Below are 21,454 nucleotides of genomic sequence, written 5' to 3' on the forward strand. Positions count from 1 at the left end.
CAGTGCTCACCACTGAGCTAGCATGGAAAAAGTCAGCATAAAGGTGGCATTTTCAACTTGGCAGGCTGTGACTAGTAGAATGACTCAAAGATCAGTGCTGTGGCCTTAGCTTTTACAAGGCATACTGGGAGTGGGTGGGAAATTGGAGCTGGAGCCCAAGATCATCCAGGATGATTATTAATGACAGAGACAAAGAGGCAGAGAGTAAAGTGACTGGCCCTTGGGTATGGGTGCACTGCTGGCAGACCAGAAAATCCCACCAATGGAGAATTCTGCTGAGAAAGTTAGCATGGAGGTACAGCAAGTAATTAGGAAGGCAAATAGTATGTTGGCCTTTATTGCAAGGGGTTTTTCGTACAAGAATACAAAAGCCTTGTGACAATTGTACAGGGCCTTGATGAGACCACACCTGGAATACTGTGTGCTATTTTAGTCTCCCTGTTTAAGGGAGTCTGTGCTCACACTGCATGCAGCGCAGTGAAATTTCACTGAATTCCTCCCTGAGTCAGAGGGTTTCCTATGATGCGAAGCAAAATAACTTAGGCGTCTCTGGAGTTTTGAAGACTGAGAGGTGACCGTATTTAAATATTTATGGTTCTTAACAGAGTAGATGTGAAGAGGTAGGTTAGACTGGCTGTAGAATCTAAAATACATGACCACGGTCATGGGACCAATCATTTGACACTCAGAGGAGGAGGAATTTCTTTACTCAAAGGATTGTGAATCTTTGGAATTCTCCTGCCCAGAAGATTGTGGATTTTCAAAGATTGAATAGATTTAAGGCTGGGATGGACGGATATTGGTCTCCAAGAGAATTAAGTGAAATAGGGGTGAGAAGGACAATGGAGTGGAAGGACAAAATCAGCCATGATCGTTCTGAAAGTTAGAGCAAGCTCAATGGGTTGTATGATCCACTCCTGCTCCCATCTCACCTTGTTGTGTACCAAATATAAATATATATGAAGATGCAGATTGAGAGCATTTTACGCTGTTGCAGGTAAATTAATAACACAGGTAATTCACAACACAGAGCCGAGTGAGACACAATTAGTATTCGACCCATTTTCTGGGAAACTGCCCACACATTTTGATAAATGCTGCAGTCCTAAGTCTGCATGAGATGACAAGATGGTGTAGAAGGTCGTTCAAATCTGAGTGTGCAAACGTTAAGAATTCAGTGAACTTGTCCGATTACAAGAACATTGGAATTGTGGGTAAATGTTCTGGCAACAATTGATTCTGTGACACTGTGATCCAGGAAACACTACACCTCATCGAACAGGCATGAAGGACAAAGAGTGCATTAATATAGATTATCAACAAACAGATTATAAAAACTCACCGGGAACACCAACAACTGCGAGAATCGGGTAGTAAATCTCCTTTATCAGCAGAATAGTCGGCTGCCCCATTTTCTGTGACAGTGGATGAATTCTGTCCAAGCTGAAAGTTTTTGACTCGTACACGTTAGAGGCACAAGAAGGGAGCTTTATATTTACCACACATCAATCATCCGGGGAGTCAGTCACATTACATCATTAGTAGCATTAGCGACAGTCACTGAACAAATAGAATCAATTAAATTGTTTTTCTGTTTTCTGATACTTCAGAACAAATATATTTGAACTTGTCATTGTGCAGTTTGAGAAAAACACCTAAAATGAAAAAAATAGATTAAATCATACAATCATACAGAACAGAGTGATCAAGCCTGTACCGATAAACAACTCCTCTAAATCTGAAGTAGACAATTTCACAGGTTCAGCACACTCACCACTCGCTGGGTGAAGAAATTTCTCCTCATCTCAGTCCAAAGTGGTTTCCCCACACCCTGAGACTGTGACCCCTTGTTCTGGACTCCACCGCCGTTGGGAAGATCCTTTCTGCATCCACCCTGCCTAATCCTGTCTGATAGCTCGAGACAACACACTGCAGACTCCCAGTAACAATAAAAATGGGTTATTAATAGTCGGCAAAGTCAACAATAGACAGCCACAGAGATGGAGTGGGTCTGAAGGGAGGGCCAGTCTTTACCCTGGGTTAGTTCCACTTGAGAGTTCGGTGGGCACACCTGGTGGTTGGTTGCCGGCTTTTCATTTGTCTTAACACCGTAGATCCAAGGTGTTCGTTCTGACAGTTCTTGCCCCTTTGTGTTCCTCATTTTCCTGCAGAGCTGGCGAGGTGTGAAGAGTGTTAACTATATTCATTTTAGTTTTGATGCCGCTGTTGGCTCGTGTGGTTGTGTTGGAAGGTGGGCCTTCAGGCCCAGGAGGAGGAGGAGGAAATGCAACGGAGGCACCGCATGAGGTCTCGAGTGTACCGACGGTGCCTGTCATTCGAGGACCTGTCGGACCGGGCATGCCATCGAAGACTCTTTCTGAGCAGAGAGACGGTGCAACATATCTGGCAGATCATGGTGCACCTGGCATCGTGGGGGTATGGGGGAAGTCCGGTAGCCGTCAAGGTGACTGTGACCCTGAACCTTTACCCCACAGGTTCCTTCCAGGCACTGAGTGGGGACCCATCCAGGATCTCACAGACCTCAGTGCACAGGTACATCCGCTCTGTTATAGAGGCCCTATCTGCCCAGTCAGCAGAATGCATCCATTTCAATGTGGACCGAGCTCACCAGGATTCCTGGGCAACGGAGTTCGCTGCCATCAATGGGATGCCCTGGGTCCAGGGGGTGATCGACGGGATGCATGTGCCCCTACATGAACCTGCAGATGACAGGCCGCTCTATACCTGCTGAAAGGTTGTCCCACTCGATTAACATGCAGCTGATATGTGACCATCAGATGCGCATTATGCACGTCTGCCCCTGATACCCCGGCAGTGTGCATGACGCCTTCATGACACTCAACGGTTCCTGACATGTTCGAGACGCACCCCAATGCTTCCCCCACCCCACCCCCCCCCCACCCCATCCTGGCCGGGGGGGCTGGCTCCTAGGCGTCAGCGTTTATCCACTGCAGTCGTGTCTGATGGCGCCTCTCCGGAGGCCATAGACCGACGCTGGGACCTGCTACAACGACGCCCATGCAGTCACCAGGGGCGTGATCGTGCGACGCTTAGGCCTCCTGACGATGCTGGGGGCGGGGTCACCATATGGATCCACCCATCTCCAGAAGGTCCTGCAAGACAAAAGGCAAGACGCATGATTGACCGCGGGCCGAGAGGGAGTACAGAGGTGGGGGTGGTGGGGGCGAGGGTGAGGGTGCTGTGGGAGTGCGTGTGAGGGTGATGGTGAGTGTGGGTTGGTGGTGGAGGTGAGGGTACTGTGGAGGTGGAGGTGAGGGTGGTGTGGGGGTGAGTGTGGGGTTTAGGGTGAGGGGGTGGGGGTGGTGTTGTGGGGGGAGTTGACTCAGGGGACAGAAGAAATGCAACAAGGCCAGCACGGTAGCATTGTGGATAGCACAATCGCTTCAAAGCACCAGGATCCCAGGTTCGATTCCCGGCTTGGGTCACTGTCTGTGCGGAGTCTACACATCCTCTCCGTGTCGGCGTGGGTTTCCTCCGGGTGCTCCGGTTTCCTCCCACAGTTCAAAGATGTACAGGTTCGGTGAATTGGCCATGATAAATTACCCTTAGTGTCCAAAGTTGCCCTTAGTGTTGGGTGAGATTACTGGGTTATCGGGATAGGGTGGAAGTGTTGACCTTGGGTGGGGTGCTCTATCCAAGAGCCAGTGCAGACTCGATGGGCTGAATGGCCTCCTTCTGCACTGTAAATTCTATGTAAACTCAGCAAGGCTGCACTTCCTCACCCGCTGCCAATCTCCACTCCGGCGACCTCCCTTTCACCGAGACCAGTGACCATGTCCAGGGCCCTCTGCACCCTGGCATCCTGAGGAGGTCGTGCAGTTCCTTCCTGCACTGCTGACTGCTCCAGACAATGGTGCTGGTGGCACTGACCGCCTCTTCCACCTGTGCCCAGGGACAGCGAATGGCGGTGGCTGGCAGTCTCCTTCCTGGGCTGGAGTACAGGGTCACCCACCTCTCATCCACTGTGTCCAGGAGAGTCTCCAGATCGGCGTCCGTGAAACAGCGTGCCACTCTCCTCCCGCCATCTTGTTGGCTGGGATGGTGTGTCGGGGAGGGAGTGAAGGGTGTATATGCAGCTGAAGCTTGTCATTCTCCTGAGTGTCAATTGCAAATCCAGGGAATACCACACAGTTTCTCATTGGAATTGATTGTGTTCCACGTGGCGCCAGTGTTATTCCCCCTGACAGGCACAGATTCGGTATAGATGCGGCAGCAGTTTTGCTGTTGTAGAACTCCGCAACTCCTGGCCCGGCATCAAAACTTAGTCTCAGGAACGGAGAATCCCACCTCCTGCCTTTCACCTCAGATTGTACTTCAGCTACAGGTTATACCTCAGGTTTTAGTTGGAAAATACAGCCGGCTGGATTCTCCGATTTTCAGCCTAGGATCTGACGCCGGCGTGAGAACGGTGGCATTTTAAGACCGCAAAATTGGTGCAAAATGGCCACCGATCCTCCGTTTGGTTGGGGGCGAGGGGGCAGGCAGTGTGGAGCACCAGCCTGCAGCTGCGGCCGGAGTATTTCTGGGTCCGTGGTCGCGCATGTCCACGGTGGCGGCCTGCAGCAGCCACGCCGTGCAACATGGCGCCGGCCATGCGCGGACACAGGCTGCCAAATAATGCACCACTTTTGGCCAGGCTTGCCACCCCCGGACCACCCACCCCCCAGTGCCCTCAACCCCTGCCAAAGTCCCCCCTGCCCGCCGATCGGCTCTCCCCCGACTGTGGCAGCGCTGGTCTGAGTCCACAGCCGCCAGGCCGAGTTCCCAACAAAAAATAGCGCACGTTAACGACGGCGTCGGGAACTCGCCCGGTCGGGGGCGGAGTATCGGGTGGGTTGGGCCTCAGGTAACGTCCTGAAGCCGTCGATACGGCGTTCGGCGGAGACCGGAGAATCCCGCCCAGCATCTCTTAAAGAAGAGGCATAAATATACAGCAATCCATTGTAAACGTGAGCTTGGAAGAGCAAAATTCAGCAGAATGGCACAACATGGCAGAGAGTGAACTCCAAGGTTCTCCATTGCTGCACGCTGCCAGCTATTCAACCATGGCAGCCACACCATCCAAATAGATGGCAGCAGACTCACTGAGACACTCCCCTCAATCTTCCTGCACCACATGGTGCAGCCCAGAAGTAATAGGAGGGAACCAATGAGGGATGAGCACATCTGCATATTCTTACCCCATGAAGGAGGGGATGCTGGCCATCATTGGGGCATCCGTTACTGCAGCCATGACCAAAGTGGGGTTAAAGCCAGTGAAGAATGCATTGACTGGCACAGTGGTTAGCACCGCTGTTTAAGGCACTGAGGACCCGGGTTCGCTCCCGGCCCTGGGTTACTGACCGTGTGGAGTTTGCACATCCTCCCCGTGTCCGTGTGGGTTTCACCCTCACAACCCAAAGATATGCAGGTTAGGTGGATTGGCCATGCTAAATTGCCCCTTAATTGAAAAAAAAAGGAATGGGGTACTCTAAATTTATATTTTAAAAATAGAACACATTGACGCTGCTGTCAAGGCACCGGGGCATGGCATTCTGTCGGGCATGATTTTGGCCTCACGACCGATTGTTCATCCAATCGTCTTTCTCGATTCTGGAGTCAGCCGACGGAGAATTCTGTCCAATGGGCTTCAGTTGAGTAAGATGATGTAACTAATGGGAGGAGTTGGAGTTCCAGGCATCTTGCACAAACGCAGTTTAGTTTTAGATTGGGATGTGATCAGAAGTCAAGCATCTGCTCCCAATACAGATCAGTTGAAGATCTGTCTGTCGACAATCTAGTAGTTTCTTTTTAACACCTCAGAGAGTTGGGTCACTGTCTGTGCGGAGTCTGTACATCCTCCCCGTGTGTGTGTGGGTTTCCTCCGGGTGCTCCGGTTTCCTCCCACAGTCCAAAGATGTGCGGGTTAGGTGGATTGGCCATTATAAATTGCCCTCAGTGTACAAAATTGCCCTTAGTGTTGGGTGGGGTTACGGAGTTATGGGGATAGGGTGGAGGTGTTGACCTTGGGTAGGGGGTAGGGTGCTCTTTCCAAGAGCCGGAGCAGACTCAATGGGCCAAATGGCCTCCTTCTGCACTGTAAATTCTATGTATCTATGTATGAGTTGATTGTTTTAGACCTGGAAGTCAAGGTATGAAAGGTGTTTCATATGACTTTCGCTACAGACCCGACATTGTTCTGATAGGTTCAGATCTCTTTCTATAAAGAAGTCAAAAGATCTCTCTTTCTCAAAGTGGAATATCGAGACATCTCTGTATCGCAGGTTTTCCTGATTGCTAACTGTATTTAAAAGTGGATTGAGACCTGCGATGTTTTGTTTTTTGAATAGAAGTAAATATGGGAGTGAAGGATTATCATGTCACTGTATTGATTAGCATTGTTTGATAGGTAACTGTAAGCATTTTTCTTGTTTGATGTTAATTATATTTTAATACTGTGTCAGTAATAAAGTTTGTTCTAATATACCAGATCCCTATTTTGCTGTATTCACTCCTGGAGTGAGGTGCCTATTCCTTGTGGTCTCGTAAAATGACAAAAATAATTTGGGTTTCTGTCCAGTATCCGAGCCACTGTTGTGTTCCAGTCCGGGATCCTAATAGGAGACAGACAAGTGATCATACAGGAAAAAAAGCTAACGGTGGCCTGTTTATGTGTTAATGATGTTGTGTGAGGGTTGTGCCCAGAGTTAATGACCACAATTGATAAGTTAATGGAAGTACTGACAGATGAAATAACAAGATCTAAGCATGAAAGCAATATCAGAACACAGGAAGAGGCCCTGGCTACAGAGAATAAAAAGACTTGTATCCTTTCTTCATCTTTTTCCATGAGAGAACAGACCCAGGATGGTCAGTCATTCCTCATATATTATTCACTAGTTACAGGATATGACATGTGGTTCTTCTCTGTACACATTCCAATAACTGAATATCCTTTCTGACATACACAGAATAAAACTGCACAGGCTAATCCAGATGTGGACCCAGCCCCTGGATCTGTATGTCATACCCCTTGCGGATTCTGTTCCGCGTCCACCATGGTGGAGGCCGTGGCAGCGGCGGAAGGGAAAGAGTGTCCCCATGGCACTGGCCCGCCCACCGATCGGTGGGCCCCGATCGTGGGCCTGGCCACCGTGGGGGCACCCCCCGGGTTTCGATCGCCCCGCGCACTCCCCAGGACCCCGGTGGCCCGCTCGCGCCGCCGATCCCATCGCCACCAGAGGTGGTTCAAACCTTGGCGGCGGGAGAGGCCACCCAGCGGCGGGACTTCGGCCCATTGCGGGCCGGAGACTCGCTGCAGGGGGCTCGCCGCTCGGTGCGGTGCGTTTCACGCCCCCACCAATTCCCGGGTGGCGGAGAATTTCTGCCACGGCAGGGGCGGGATTTCCGGCGGCCCTGGGCGATTCTCCGACTCTGCTGGGGGTCGGAGAATTTCGCCCCTGGTTTACATGCAACCTGCAGCAGTGTCTTAGGATTATCAGGCTTTAGTCCAGTGAAGGGGACAGAATGAGAATGATCGAAATGGAAAGCATGGTGCTGTGTTGTGCCAATCCACATCTACCTTTCTCAGACCAGGAGACCTGGGAATAGGGAGGTAAAAGATAATGGGCTCGATTCTCTGATGGCTGGATCCTCCATTCACCAGCAGGGCACTCGCACCCATGGATTTCCCAACAGCGAAGGATAATCCAGGGAACTACAGGCCGGTGAGCCTTATGTCAGTGGGAGGGAAATTACTGGAGAGAATTCTTCGAGACAGGGTCTACTCTCATTTGGAAGCAAGTAGTCGTATTAGCAAGAGGCAGCACGGTTTTCGTGTCTCACTAACTTGATAGAGTTTTTCGAGGAGGTCACAAAGATGATTGATGCAGGTAGGGCAGTCGATGTTGTCTACATGGACTTCAGTAAGGCCTTTGATAAGGTCCCTCATGGCAGACTGGTACAAAATCTGAAAAGGTGAAGTCACATGGGATCAGAGTGTGGTGAATGTCCATTGCGTAATTCAGACTGTATAGTATTGTGTCCTTGTGGGCTCTGCCTGTGAGCCGTTGCGCGCCTCTGTCCACAGGGGAAGATGAGGAGCTTGTTCAGGGCTCCACCCTTGGCTGCGCCCATGGCTCCTCCCATGGCTCCTCCCACTATCGGAAGTATAAATTGCTGCAGCCTTGTGAGGCTACCCTCAGTTCTACTGGTCACAGGCCAACTCAGTTGTAAGTCTATTAAAGCCACAGTTTACTTCCTATCGTGTCTCGAGTGAATTGATGGTCACATCACAGAGGTGAGCTGGCAAGATGGATACAGAACTGCCTAGGTCAAAGAAGGCAGTGAGTAGCAATGGAAGGGTGCTTTTCTGATTGGAGGGCTGTGACTAGTGGTGTTCCGCAGGGATCAGTGCTGTGACCTTTGCTGTTCGTAGTATATATAAATGATTTGGAGGAAAATGTAACTGGTCTGATTAGTAAGTTTGCGAATGACACAAAGGTTGGTGGAATTGCGGATAGCGATGAGGACTGTCAGAGGATACAGCAGGATTTAGATTGTTTGGAGACTTGAGCGTCGAGTTGGCAGATGGAGTTTAATCTGGACAAATGTGAGGTAATGCATTTTGGAAGGTCTAATACAGGTAGGGGAAAACAGTGAATGGTAGTTCCCTCAAGAGTATTGACAGTCAGAAAGATCTTGGTGCACAGGTCCACAGGTCACTGAAAGGAGCAACACAGGTGGAAAAGGTGGTCAATAAGGCATTCGGCATGCTTACCTTCATTGGCCGGGGCATTGAGTATAAGAATTGGTAAGTCATGTTACAGCTCTCCAGAACCTTAATTAGGCCACACTTGGAGTGTTCAATTCTGGTCGCCACACTACCAGAAGGATGTAGAGGCTTTAGAGAGGATGCAGAAGAGATTTATCAGGATGTTGCCTGGTATGGAGGGCATTAGCTATGAGTTGAGGTTGAAGAAACGTGGTTTGTTCTCAATGGAACAAAGGAGGTTGAGGGGTCACCCAAAAGAGGTCTACAAAATTATGAGGGGCATAGACAGAGTGGATAGTCAGAGGCTTTTTCCCAGGGTAGAGAGGTCAATTACTCGGGGGCATACAATTAAGGTGCGAGGGGCAAGGTTTAGAGGAGATGTACGAGGTAAGTTTTTTACACAGAGGATAGTGGATACCTGGAAATCGCTGCCAGAGGAGGTAGTGGAAGCAGGGACGATAGAGACGTTTAAGGAGCATCTTCACAAATACATGAATAGGATGGGAATAGAGGGATACGGACACCAGAAGTGTAGAAGATGTAAGTTTAGACGGGCAGCATGGTTGGCACAAGCTTGGAGGGCTGAAGGGCCTGTTCCTGTGCTGTACTTTTCTTTGTTCTTTGTTCTTTGGCGTGGGGGTGCCCACAATGGGAAACCCCATTGGCCGGCTGCCGGGAAGGAGGATCCGATGCCACACCAGAAAACGGGTGCGGTGGGATGGAGAATCCTGACAATGTACAGAAATGCAAAGATTTACTCTGTGACTCTATAAATGCAGGCAATTGGGATTAGCTTAGTGGTTAAAACTGGGCGGCATGGATAAGTTGGGCCGAAGGGCCTGTTTCAATGTTGTAAACCTCTATGAATCTATGACTCTGTGAAAGTGAATTCTAGATTGCTTTGGCTTCATTTTTAAACAATCCTTCAATCAGTGTCCAAGGACATTTCAAAACCTTCTTCAACTCTTCCCTGAATTTCCTCTGGGTGGCTGCATAAATAAACGTGTTTATGCAGGAATTCAAAAGTTTCATCATAGCTCCAGTTTCAGTGGCGATATACGCAGGCGCTGTGCGGTCACCTCGATAGTAAGTTGTGTTTGACAGTCTTGTCGTTAAATAGCTCACACTGTCTGTCAGCCACAACAGTATAAAACTGCCCGAGATGGTGAAGAGTAAAATTATGGATTTCCTTCGGTTCTCCATCTCTGAATCACTCCGATTCTCACTGCTGTGACCCCGGAGTCTCCTACGAGCTCTGCTGGCCACTAAAACATGTCTGATTGTCAAAGAATTAAACAGGACAATTAAAGTAAACGGGAGCCAGACACGCCAGATGCCGTGAAACCAGATGAACATCGCACCAAAAGGTGAGGAAACAAATGCCAGATTTGTTCGGCAGCCCCACCACAATTTGTTAATGATCCGTTCAGATTCATAGGCAAAAAATACGGGGATGTTCTTTATAAAGATCAGGATAGAGAACATTGTTATAACCAGAGCCGCAGTTCTCTCGGTGCAGTATTTTGTTTTAAACGTCTGGCAGCAGATAATTATAAAACGGTCAAATGTGAAGGAAACAATGAACCAAACAGCCAAATCGAGGCTGACAATAGTCAGGTACAGAATGAACTTACACACGGGAGTGTGAGACAGGAATGAATGTGCAAAATGATAACTGAAAATATAATACACCATTACATTGATGATCATAACCAGTAGATCTCCTGTTGCCATGGCCACCATGTAGATGGAGATACATTTGGAAAGGCCGCAGTTTCCTCGGAGGAGCATCACAATTGTGAGTAGGTTTGCTGAAAGTCAGAAAAGAGAATTTGAGTTTTAATATCTAAATGGCTCAAAATGTTCACCAAAAATACATTCCATTAAAAAACAGAAATTCAGCACGAAAAGTTACTTACTCACAAATACTATTGTGGTTGATGAAAAGAAGATTTGGGCAGCACGGTAGCATAGTGGCTAGCACGATTGCGTCACAGTTCTAAGGTACCAGGTTCGATTCCCAGTTTGGGTCACTGTCTGTGCGGAGCCTGCACATTCTCCCCGTGTGTGCGTGGGTTTCCTCTGGCTGCTCCGATTTCCTCCCACAGTCCAACGATGTGCAGATTAGGTTGATTGGCGTTCCTAAATTACTCTTAGTGTCCAAAAAGGTTGGGTGTTATTGGGTTATGGGGGTAGGGTGGACATGTGGGCTTGGGTTGGGTGCCATTTCCAAGGGCCGGTGTTGACTCAATGGGCCGAATGGCCTCCTTCTGCACTGTAAATTCTATGATAAAAAAGAGGCATATAATGCTCCAATGAATGCATGCCGCATAGGAATAGGAGGCAGCTGACCAACAGGCCGAGGAGGAGGATGTGCCAAGGAGGCTCTGCATGAGGCCTCGTGTGTACCGGCAGCGGCTGTCATTCGAGGACCTGCCTGACCAGGCATGCCGTCGAAGAACCGGCTGAGCAGGGAGAAGATGCGATATGTCTGCCCGATCATGGCGCACCTGGCACCGCGGGGGTATGGGGGAGCACACCCGCTCCCGGTGGCTGTCAAGGTGCTGGTAACCCTGAACCTTTATGTGATGGGGTCCTACCAGGCGCCAAACGGGTAACTGTCAGGGATCTCACAGAACTTGGTGCACAGGTGCATCTGTGACATCACGGATGCCCGATATGCCCAGGCGGCTCAATACATCCACTTCAATGTGGACCAATGACACCAGGGTGCCTGAGCAGCAGGGTTTGCCACCATCGACGGGATGCCCCGGGTCCAGGGGGTGATTGACGGGATGCCCCGGGTCCAGGGGGTGATTGGCGGGATGCCCCGGGTCCAGGGGGTGATTGACGGGATGCCCCGGGTCCAGGGGGTGATTGACGGATGCCCCGAGTCCAGGGGGTGATTGACGGGATGCCCCGGGTCCAGGGGGTGATTGACGGGATGCCCCGGGTCCAGGGGGTGATTGACGGGATGCCCCGGGTCCAGGGGGTGATTGACGGGATGCCCCGGGTCCAGGGGGTGATTGACGGGATGCCCCGGGTCCAGGGGGTGATTGGCGGGATGCCCCGGGTCCAGGGGGTGATTGACGGGATGCCCCGGGTCCAGGGGGTGATTGACGGGATGCCCCGGGTCCAGGGGGTGATTGACGGGATGCCCCGGGTCCAGGGGGTGATTGACGGGATGCCCTGGGTCCAGGGGGTGATTGACGGGATGCATGCCCCCCAATAGCACCGGCAGATGACAGGCTGCTCTACACAAACTGACAAGGGTTCCACTCGATGAAGGTGCAGCTGATAAGTGACCACCTAATGCTCATCATGCACGTCTGCGGCCAATACCCAGGCAGTGTGTACGACGCCGATGGGGAGACCCGCTACAACAACACCCACACAGCAACCAGGAGTGTGTTCGAGCTGTGCTTCAGCCTCCTGATTATGCAGTTCAGGTGTCTGGACTGCTCTGGAGGGGCCCTCCAGTATCATGCTGAGGGGGTCGCCCGCATCGTGTTGTCCTCCACAACATCGCGCAGCAGAGGGAGATATGCCGGAGGAGGAATGCCAGCCCTCGCAGAACATTGACCCCAGGTCGGCACGGGAAGCCGCAAACGCGTGCGCCAGGGCCAACGTGCACGGGACGCTCTGATCATGGGGCGGGACTGATCAGGGGCATGGATACCGCATCCCACCCTCTGATGCCTCCCCCCCTCCCCCACCGGCCACCCCTTCTATAATACATAACTGCCACTACAAGGTGTGGGCCCTGGATTGGCAGTAATACCACGGGTCTGGTACACGGGCTGGAGAATGATGCCAACCCGCTTTGCGATGAGCTCTGGTGCCCCATTTCGTTTGACAACACCTGACTCCTGCCCATGGTAGTACTTTCCACCTGGGTAATCCCTGCATGCGAGCTGGCCATTCCATCACACAGTGCCATCCAATCCCTGGGATGACGGTGGTGGGGACGGTCAGAGGGTGAGGGGGAGGTGGAGTACGGGGAGCCCAGGCCACCCACAATGTCCGCCCATAGCCCCGTCAACGTCCGCCCATTTCCCCAGTCTCTGGCCAGCCCAGCCCAGCCCATCCCTCACACCCATCTGACAGAGCACCGAGGCAGGTTGGAACAGTGACAGTTATTTAATGTGACAACGTACATTGCCTGAGCCCCTATAACTAAACTGTGCCCTGCACCCACGCCAACTTAACTAGTGTCTAACATTCTGCCTTTTTGGGCCCTGACACTACCCGGTGGATCCCCAGATGGTACAGCGGGAGTGGAGGTGACCTGCTGTGACTCCATCCTGTGACCTGGGTCCCCATTGATGCCTGTCTTCTGGAGCCCCCGGGGCTGGATGGGCTTGGCTGCTGCTTGGGTGTCCCAGGAGGTATGGTGCCCCCTGTTTACCCACTGCCCACTAGATGCCCCAGGGGCAGGAGTGGGGGAAGTCCGAGGTGCTGCTGTGATCCACTTCCTCCCCTGCGAGAGACACCAGCACGGGCCCCATCACCACCTCCTCCCGCAGGGTGCACAATGGGTTTGTGTCACATCAGCCAGTGACTGCGCCATCTCCCCCTGGGACTGGGCCATCTCCCTCAGTGTCTGCGCCACATTGGCCAGCCCCTCGGCAATGCCACTGATGTTCCCAGCCATGGCCTGTTGTCACTGGGCCATTCTCTGGAGTGCCACTGCGATTTCCAGGTGTCTCTCGTACATGGCTGCCTGTGAGGCAGAAACCCTGTCCTGGGCCTCGGCTACTGCCTGCACAGAATGCCCCAGGCCTTGGACATGCTGATCCATCGCCAAAACCATCGCCCCTGATGTTTTGGGTACTCTGGATCTGTGAAGACTGCTTTTAACCAACCAGTAACATGGACAGGCTACCAACACTTGTACAAGTACAACTCTATTTTATTTAACTATGAGCTGTTAAACATACTGGCACTGTGGGTCGACACTATGTTAGATTGACTGAAGACCTATGCCTAACCTGACCAGCCTATACTGCCAGCACATGGTAGAGGTTTGTGCTACTGACTACGGGCTCTGTCTGTCTCAGAGGCTGCATCCCGAATTAGCGGGACAACTAGTGCCCTCTGGCTTTATAGTGACCGTGCCCTAACTGGTGATTGGCTGCTGTGTTGTGTGTGTTGATTGGTCTTGCAGTGTGTCAGTCAGTGTGTGTCTCTGTACCATTATATACTGATGTGTATATTATGAAATCGCCCCTTTTTTAAAAAAAATGTGTGTGTACGTGGCAATAAATAATGTAATATGTGAATGTTCCTAACTCTGTGGGGCAGATGTGAGCATATTTACAGGACTATATACATAAACGCTAATCCATTTATAGAGGAAGGTGCCTAGTGCGGATAGACAGTATGTAATACAAAGCATAACTAGAATAACAGTATGTACAAACCAGTGAGTTAATAAATAGGGTAACGAAACAATCAGTTCATGAGTTCAAAGAGTCCATGAATTTAGGAAACTCAGAAATTCAGTCTCTGAGGTGGGCGGCGAATTCTGTTTGACCGCCTCAAGGGTGGGTCAGGGGCCGCCTGCTCTGGAATGGACAGGACTGTGTCAGTCTCAGAGGGTGGCAGAACAAAAGGGAGATTTGCAAACTGTGTGACGGGCTCGTCCTGAGGGCGAGGCAGGACATGACGATCTGACGGTGAGCGTGGATGGAGTCGGAGTGCCCCCCTATTTTGGCGAAGAAGAGGGCCGTCTTGTAGACAAACCAGAAATGACCTGGGAGCCACTTGTCTGAATACCACAGCGGCGGCGGACCAGCCACCTTCAGGAAGTTGGACACAAACCTTTTCATCAGGAGCAAGAGCAGGGGATTTCAGTACAAGAATACAGAAGCCTTGTGACAATTCTACAGGGCCTTGATGAGACCACACCTGGAGTACTGTGTGCTATTTTGGTCTCCCTATTTAAGGAAGTATATGATGCATTGGATGTAGTGCAGCAATAGTTCACAGGATTTATCCCTGGGTAAGAGGGTTGGCCTATGAGAGAGGCAAAATAAATTAGAGCTACATTCTCTGGAGTTTACGTTAATGAGAGGTGATCGCAATTAAATATATCAGATTCTGAAGGGGATGTGAAGAGATAGATTACACTGACGGGAGAATTTAAAATATGTGACCAGGATCAAGGAGTCTATCATTTGACACTCAGATGAGGCGGAATTTCTTCATTCAAAGGATTGTGAATCTTTGGAATTCTCCAGCCCAGAGGATTGTGGATTTTCCTAGATTGAATATATTTAAGGCTGGGATGGATGGATATTTGGTTTCAAAGAGAATTAAGGAAAATGGGGAGTGGGCAGGACAATGGAGTGGAAGCCCAAAGTGAGCCATGATCGTTCTGAAAGTTAGAGCAAGCTCGATATGTTGTATGTTCCACTCCTGCTCCCATCTCACCTTATTGTTTACTTAATTTAAATATATAAGGAGATGCAGATTGAGAGCATTTTACGCTGTTGCATATAATTAACAAAACAGCCGTGTGAACCAGAGTTAGTATTAGACCCATTCTCTGGGAAACCTCCCCACACATTTTGATAAACTGCTGCAGTCCTAAGTTTGCATGAGATGACAAGATGGTGCCCCTTCACCCAGGTGACCCGTCTCAAGTGAGCTGTTGATGTCAGGCAAAAAGACCCTTCCCTCTCAGGGACCACATGTCCATGTCTCGCTTCATCTTCATTTGATGGAGCCAGGCCATTTGGAGTCATGCCCCCTCCTCTGAGTAAACCCCCATCGAGGTGTCACAGCTATCACCCCAAGTTTCTGTCAGTGCAGAGACACACACTTCAGTGGCTACATTAGTGGACAGGACTGGGGCTCAATCTGCTGAGCACCACATAGCTGCTGATGGACGCCTGCCAAGGGCATCAAAGGCCACATGCTCAAAAAGCAAAAGGTTGCCTCCACCTCTAAAGTGCATCCTGGGGATACACCCAGACATAGCAATAGACCCCAAACAATCAAGAAGATTGAGTATCACTGATTGGGCAGGGGGAGATAAATGCACAATCTGTACCTAGAGGAAATGGAAATGTCAAATATTCAGAAATAAAACATGTACACCTGGTACATGTGAAGCCTCAGTCAATTTAATCTTCACAGCGGGCCTGCCTGCACCCCCACCCCATGTTGACCTCCGATCCCCTCACCCCGCCTTCCCCGGACAAGTGGTCCAAGAACAAACACCCCTTCAATCACCGGTCTCCACGGGTACCTCTTATCACCCAAAGCATCATCCTGGGGTAGTTCCAGAAGATGCCATGGATCTCCCAGAATCCCAGAATGCTCCCTGAGAAGCGTGCACACACATGCATGATCTGGAGGTGGTGGTCACACATGAGTTGAACATTCAGGGAGTGGAACCCCTTCCTGTAAATGAAGGAAACTCCCAGATGTCCCGGTGCACACAAGGCAACATGCATGCCCTCAAATACCCCCGGACCTGCAGTATCCCGGTGCTGGCAGAGAATCCTGCAGCAGGGCATCTTGGTGAGCTTGGTCCAGCTCAAATGTGGTAGAGGAAGCTGCGTGGGCAGACAAGGCATTGGTGACCTCACGGATGTACTTGTGAGCTGTAGCTTGTGAAAAGCTGCACAGGCCCCTGCTCGAGCCCTGGAATGAACAGTCGGCACAGACATTTGGGGCTGCGGGTGCCCTCCTTCGCCATGGGCTGTCTAGTCTGCTACCCATGGCACAGGTGCCACACTGTCTCTTTGTTGAGACAAAGTCTCCTGCAGCACATGCTTTCCGTCATCTCCTCGAATGCCTGATGACGCCTGTACACCTTGGACGATCTCTGGCATCCCCCTCTGGGTTCTCCTCGGCCTGATAGGCGGCCGGGTGTTCAGGGTGTGCGGCGACCCCCTGCACATTGGGTGCCGCCTCTGACCTGTGTCAACACTGCTGCCTTCTCTGGCGTCTGGCCGCCTGGGCTGCCACCAGCACCGCGAGGGCATCCTCTGTGGGTCCGACACCGCCGTCCATTTTTGTATCGGTGAGGAATTGGAGAAGGAGGGAGACTGAGATTCAGTGAGAGCCTCCACCCCGGGACCCTCAAATCCCCCAAGCCTCCCCCACCCTTACGGTTCCCGCCTTCTCTCAGAGTGTCACCCAGTGAGCCAGGTGTGCTGGAGATCCTCACTCTGCCATATCACCCCCCAGGCCACATCAGGAGCCCCGAGACCCCAGACCCCTGCCGGGAACATTAGGCAGGCCGTGCTCAGGGTGCCTTCCCCTGATCAACACACTAACCCTTTGGTGGTGAGGTTGTCCCCAATGCTGAAGCCCAGCTCTTGAGTGTTTGATTGTTGGCTGCTGCCTCTATGGTGCTCACGCTTCTCGAGGTCAGGCAGACTGTTCAAGCTTCAAAGTTTGATTTAAATGCAATGCAACAATCTTCATCTGAAACCTGGGGTGGCATTCTCCCCTATCCAGCGTGACGGAGGGTCCCGGAGTAGGGAGTAGTGCCAACCACTCAGCGGTCGCGTCTCCCCAAAGCTGGGGAATTCTCCGCACCTTTGGGGGCCAGCCCTGCGCCGGAGCGGTTTGCACCAGAAGACTGCCGCAAAAAAACCGGCGCCTCCGGCAGCGGGGCTGGCCGAAAGGCTTTCGCGGTCGGCGCATGTGCCGACAGTGAAGTCAGCGGCCAGCGGCGCATTCGCGATGTGGGGTTCTCTTCCGCTTCCGCCATGGCGGAGGCTGTGGCGGACGCGGAGGAAAATAGTGCACCTCGGGCATTGGCCCGGAGTCTGAGCGGGGGGCCCCGATTGCGGGCCAGGCCACCGTGGGGGCACCCCCTGGGGTTCGATCACACCCCGCTCCCCCCCAGGACCCCGGGGGCCCGCTCGCGCCACTGAGCCCGCGGTTCCAGAGGTGGTTTAAACCTCGGCGGCGGGAGAGGCCTCCCAGCGGCGGGACTTCGGCCCATCCGGGCCGGAGAATCACCGCAGGGGCCTCTCCGATTGGAGTGGCGAGATTCCGCCGCCGCCGCTTCCCGGGTGGCGGAGAATCTCTGCCACGGCGGGGGCAGAATTTTAGGCGGCCCCAGGCGATTCTCCGACCCTGCTGGGGGTCGGAGAATTTCGCCCATGGTATGTGTACCCATGAGAATCCAGTTGAGAATATTTTGTTTCTTAAATGGCCAAAAGTAACAAAGATTTGAAAATAAACTCTGTCATGTTCCCCAAACCACACTAACCACAAAACAAGGGAACGTTACTGTTACAAAGAGGTGACAAAACAAAGCTATAGCAGCTCATTTTCACAAGAAACCAAACACGCAGTAACAGGTTCCTCAACAGAAATGGAGGATAAAACTTGAGAATGTGTTGCCAGAACTTTGTTGTAGAAATGATCTGTACATCAATGTGTTACTTGTTCCACGTATCAGTGCCATTCTCCGCCCAGGAGCCGCAGCTGTGCAGGCCCTCCCACACGGTCCAATCTCACCGGAACCAAATCCTGACACCCACATATTCCACTGGCTCTTAAGGTGCAGTGGAACATCCTTGACCTCCAGTGTGTTTAACTCATGGTGACGAGCCAGTTACTCACCACACCGGCAACAAAAGCATCAGCAATCTGCGCAAACATTTCTTCAATGGCGGCATCTGATGCGCATCAGGTTCCGCAGTGTCTTTTTGCTTCAAATCATTTTGCTTCAAATCCTTTTGCTTCTGGACTCATACATCCCACTAAACCCGATGTTCTATGACTCAGGAATCTGAGAAAAAGTTGTCCTTTTTTCCGGCTACAGAAACGGAAGGAAAAAGCAACAGCAGCCTCCAGGTATCTGCAGCCACCAGCAGGAGCAAGCAACAAACACAACATGTAGCTGTGAAATGCTCTCATATCTAACAAGGCCAATTCCTTCGGAGCAATATCCTTCAGCTGTGAAGCTAGAGGCTGCTCATGATCAAAGGGAGTTAGAGCAACATTCAACATATAACCAAGAACAGAGACCTGTCCTCAGAAGCGTATGGTAGAACGGACAGACAGAAGCTGTAGTTGCCCCTATTATGGGTATCCACCATATTTACAGCTGACCGAAGGCCTCACAGACAATAATACCCTCAATGCATCCACCCCCAGCCCATTGGCGACCCCCCGACCTGGAAAACATCAGCACCCCCGACCAAGCCCAACGCCCCTGAGGGGTCCCCCTGCCCGAGCACTGGGGAAACAGCTCCAATGCCCTTGAACTGCCTGCTAGAAAATCAGATTGGCCACTCACCTCCTCAGTTCCCCTCAGCAGCCATTGCACCAGCTTCACGTTTCGAAAGGAGTATGAAACAACATCTGTGTGATTTCCCGCTGGGGAGCTATTTAATTCCCAGGCTACATTTGACTTCAATCTCACTGATGAGATTGAAATGAATGCAAATTGGGGTTAATGATAGGCTTGTCATATTTGGGCGAGTTCCAGAACTTGCCGTCAGGAGCGGCCACTGAGATTGCAGACTGATTGGCGTCCGGATTGAATCTCGATTCTGACCTTACCCATAATTTAACCAGCACGCCGGGGGTTACGTGGTGGTCAAATCACAGCCTTGATCGCTATCTGTTCTAAATCACCTCATAAACTTCCAAATTCCAGGAATACAACCATAGTTTGTGCAATCTCTCCTTGTTATTTAACCCTTATTTAACCCATGTTACACTCCCTCCAAGTCCAATATATTCTTCCTGATGTATGGGGCCCAGAACTACTCACAGTCCTCCAGATGAGCTCCAGCCAGGGTTTTCATTATCTACATAGGGCGACCACATCGGCAGCAAAGTAACACAGTGTTTAGCACTGCTGCCTCACAGCTCCAGGGTCCCAGGTTCAATTCCGGCCTCGGGTGACTGTCTGTCTGGAGTTTGCACTTTCTCCCCGTGTCTGTGTGGTTTTCCTCTGGGTGCTTCGGTTTCCTCCCACAGCCCAAAGATGTGCAGGTAAGATGAATTGACCATGCTAAATTGCCCTTTAGTGTCCAAAAGTTTAGTTTAGGTGGGATTACTGGGTTAAGGGGATATGGTGGGAGCCTGACTATATGTAGGGTACCCTTTCAGAGTGTTGGTACAGACTCAATGGTCCGAATTGTCTCCTTCTGCACTGCAATGATTCTCTACAGCATGACTTCTACCCCAGTGTATGCTAACCACTGGATATAGAGTTCAGTATTCCATTTGCCTTTTTCATTATTTTCTGTACTGGCCCACAACATATTTAGATAAGCTATTTAAAAAATGAGCATTTTAATCCACGTTAGTTCGAGAATTGATTGCAACACATTTGCCATATTGAAATCTATTTGACACCGTTTTGCCCATCCACTGAATCTATTCACATCTCTCTCAGCAATTTGTTGCTCCATCCACAATGGCTTACAATGGTGCCTACCTCTGTGTCCTCTGCATGTGTGGCTTTTTAATAAATATGATAAATAGTCGAGGCTCCACAGAGTCTTGTCGGACACCATGAGCTACATGCTGCCAATTAAAGTATTATCCTTCCTCTCTGTATCCTGTCCCATTCAGCCTTTTTTCGAATGAGATCGATAATTTCCCTTTAACTCCATTACCTTCAACTTCAACTTTAACTAACAGTCTCCTATGAGGAACAATATCAAATGCTTTCTCATTGCTTGTCCACTATGTTCGTCACCTCTTCAAACTATTCAATCATGTTAATCAGTCATGACGTACCCTTTTACAAACCCTTGCTGCCTCTTTCTGATCAGCTGGAGAGTTTCGACAAGTTCTCTCACCATATCATTTATTATAGACTCTGGTCATTTCCTAACCACAGGTGATCGCTAACTAGTCTGTGATTTCCAGGTTTCCTGGGAATGAACAGTTCCTGAATCGGTGGAACTTAATGGTTCGGGCACCTGCAATGTTCTGTGTTTAAAATTCTGTGTTCTAAACCATTTTGTCTTGGTGTGAAGATTTTCTTCATCAATGTTATATTGTTTATTTTGGTGAGACACCTCTCCATCCCTCACCTTCCCGCCACCTGTCTTTGGCCTTGACTGCCTAATAATTACAGTCACCAGGGGCGGGATTCTCCGTTGCCTGTCGTAACGCGGGTTTCCAGCGAGAAAAATCGGTGTTAATCACTCCAGCGTCGGGGCCTTCTTTTAAGCTGGCAATCTCCGTTCCCGGAGTGGCCAGCAGCTGACTGACGCGATACGCGTTAGTTTCACCAGCTGCGGAAGTGGTGAGACCCGGCGTTTTTTGGAGGAGGAGGAGGAGAGAGACAGACCCGGCATTTGGGGGGGGGGGTGTTCCGGCATTTGGGGGGGGGGGGTGTTCCGGCATTTGGGGGGGGGGGGGGGTGTTCCGGCATTTGGGGGGGGGGGGGGAGAGGGGTGTTCCGGCATTTGGGGGGGGGGGGTGTTCCGGCATTTGGGGGGGGGGTGTGTTCCGGCATTTCGTTGGGGGGGTGTTCCGGCATTTGGGGGGGGGGGTGTTCCGGCATTTGGGGGGGGGGGGTGTTCCGGCATTTGGGGGGGGAGGTTCCGGCATTTGGGGGTGGGGTTTGGGGGCAGCGGCGGGCAGAGAGGGGGGGCGACGGATGCCCGGGGCCAACGCACCGTCGCCCCCCCCCCTCTGTACGCCGCTGCCACTACCCCA

At 51.1% G+C, this 21,454-nt stretch overlaps 1 protein-coding gene across 1 annotated transcript in view; it reads right to left on the bottom strand.

Annotated features, from left to right (window-relative positions):
- The window catches only part of LOC119967956 (allatostatin-A receptor-like), a 52,532-nt gene that overhangs the window by 20,971 nt on the left and 10,107 nt on the right, over positions 1-21,454 (bottom strand). Inside the window, exons 2-3 of the mRNA XM_038801056.1 lie at positions 10,493-10,605; positions 1,343-1,655 (exon numbers count right to left, since the gene is read on the bottom strand). Of these exons, the coding sequence (XP_038656984.1) occupies positions 1,343-1,412 (70 nt within the window). The 5' untranslated portion in view covers positions 1,413-1,655; positions 10,493-10,605. The remainder of the gene's footprint in view (positions 1-1,342; positions 1,656-10,492; positions 10,606-21,454) is intronic.

Source organism: Scyliorhinus canicula, chromosome 6, assembly GCF_902713615.1.
Source record: "Scyliorhinus canicula chromosome 6, sScyCan1.1, whole genome shotgun sequence".
NCBI classification, from domain to species: Eukaryota; Metazoa; Chordata; class Chondrichthyes; order Carcharhiniformes; family Scyliorhinidae; genus Scyliorhinus; species Scyliorhinus canicula.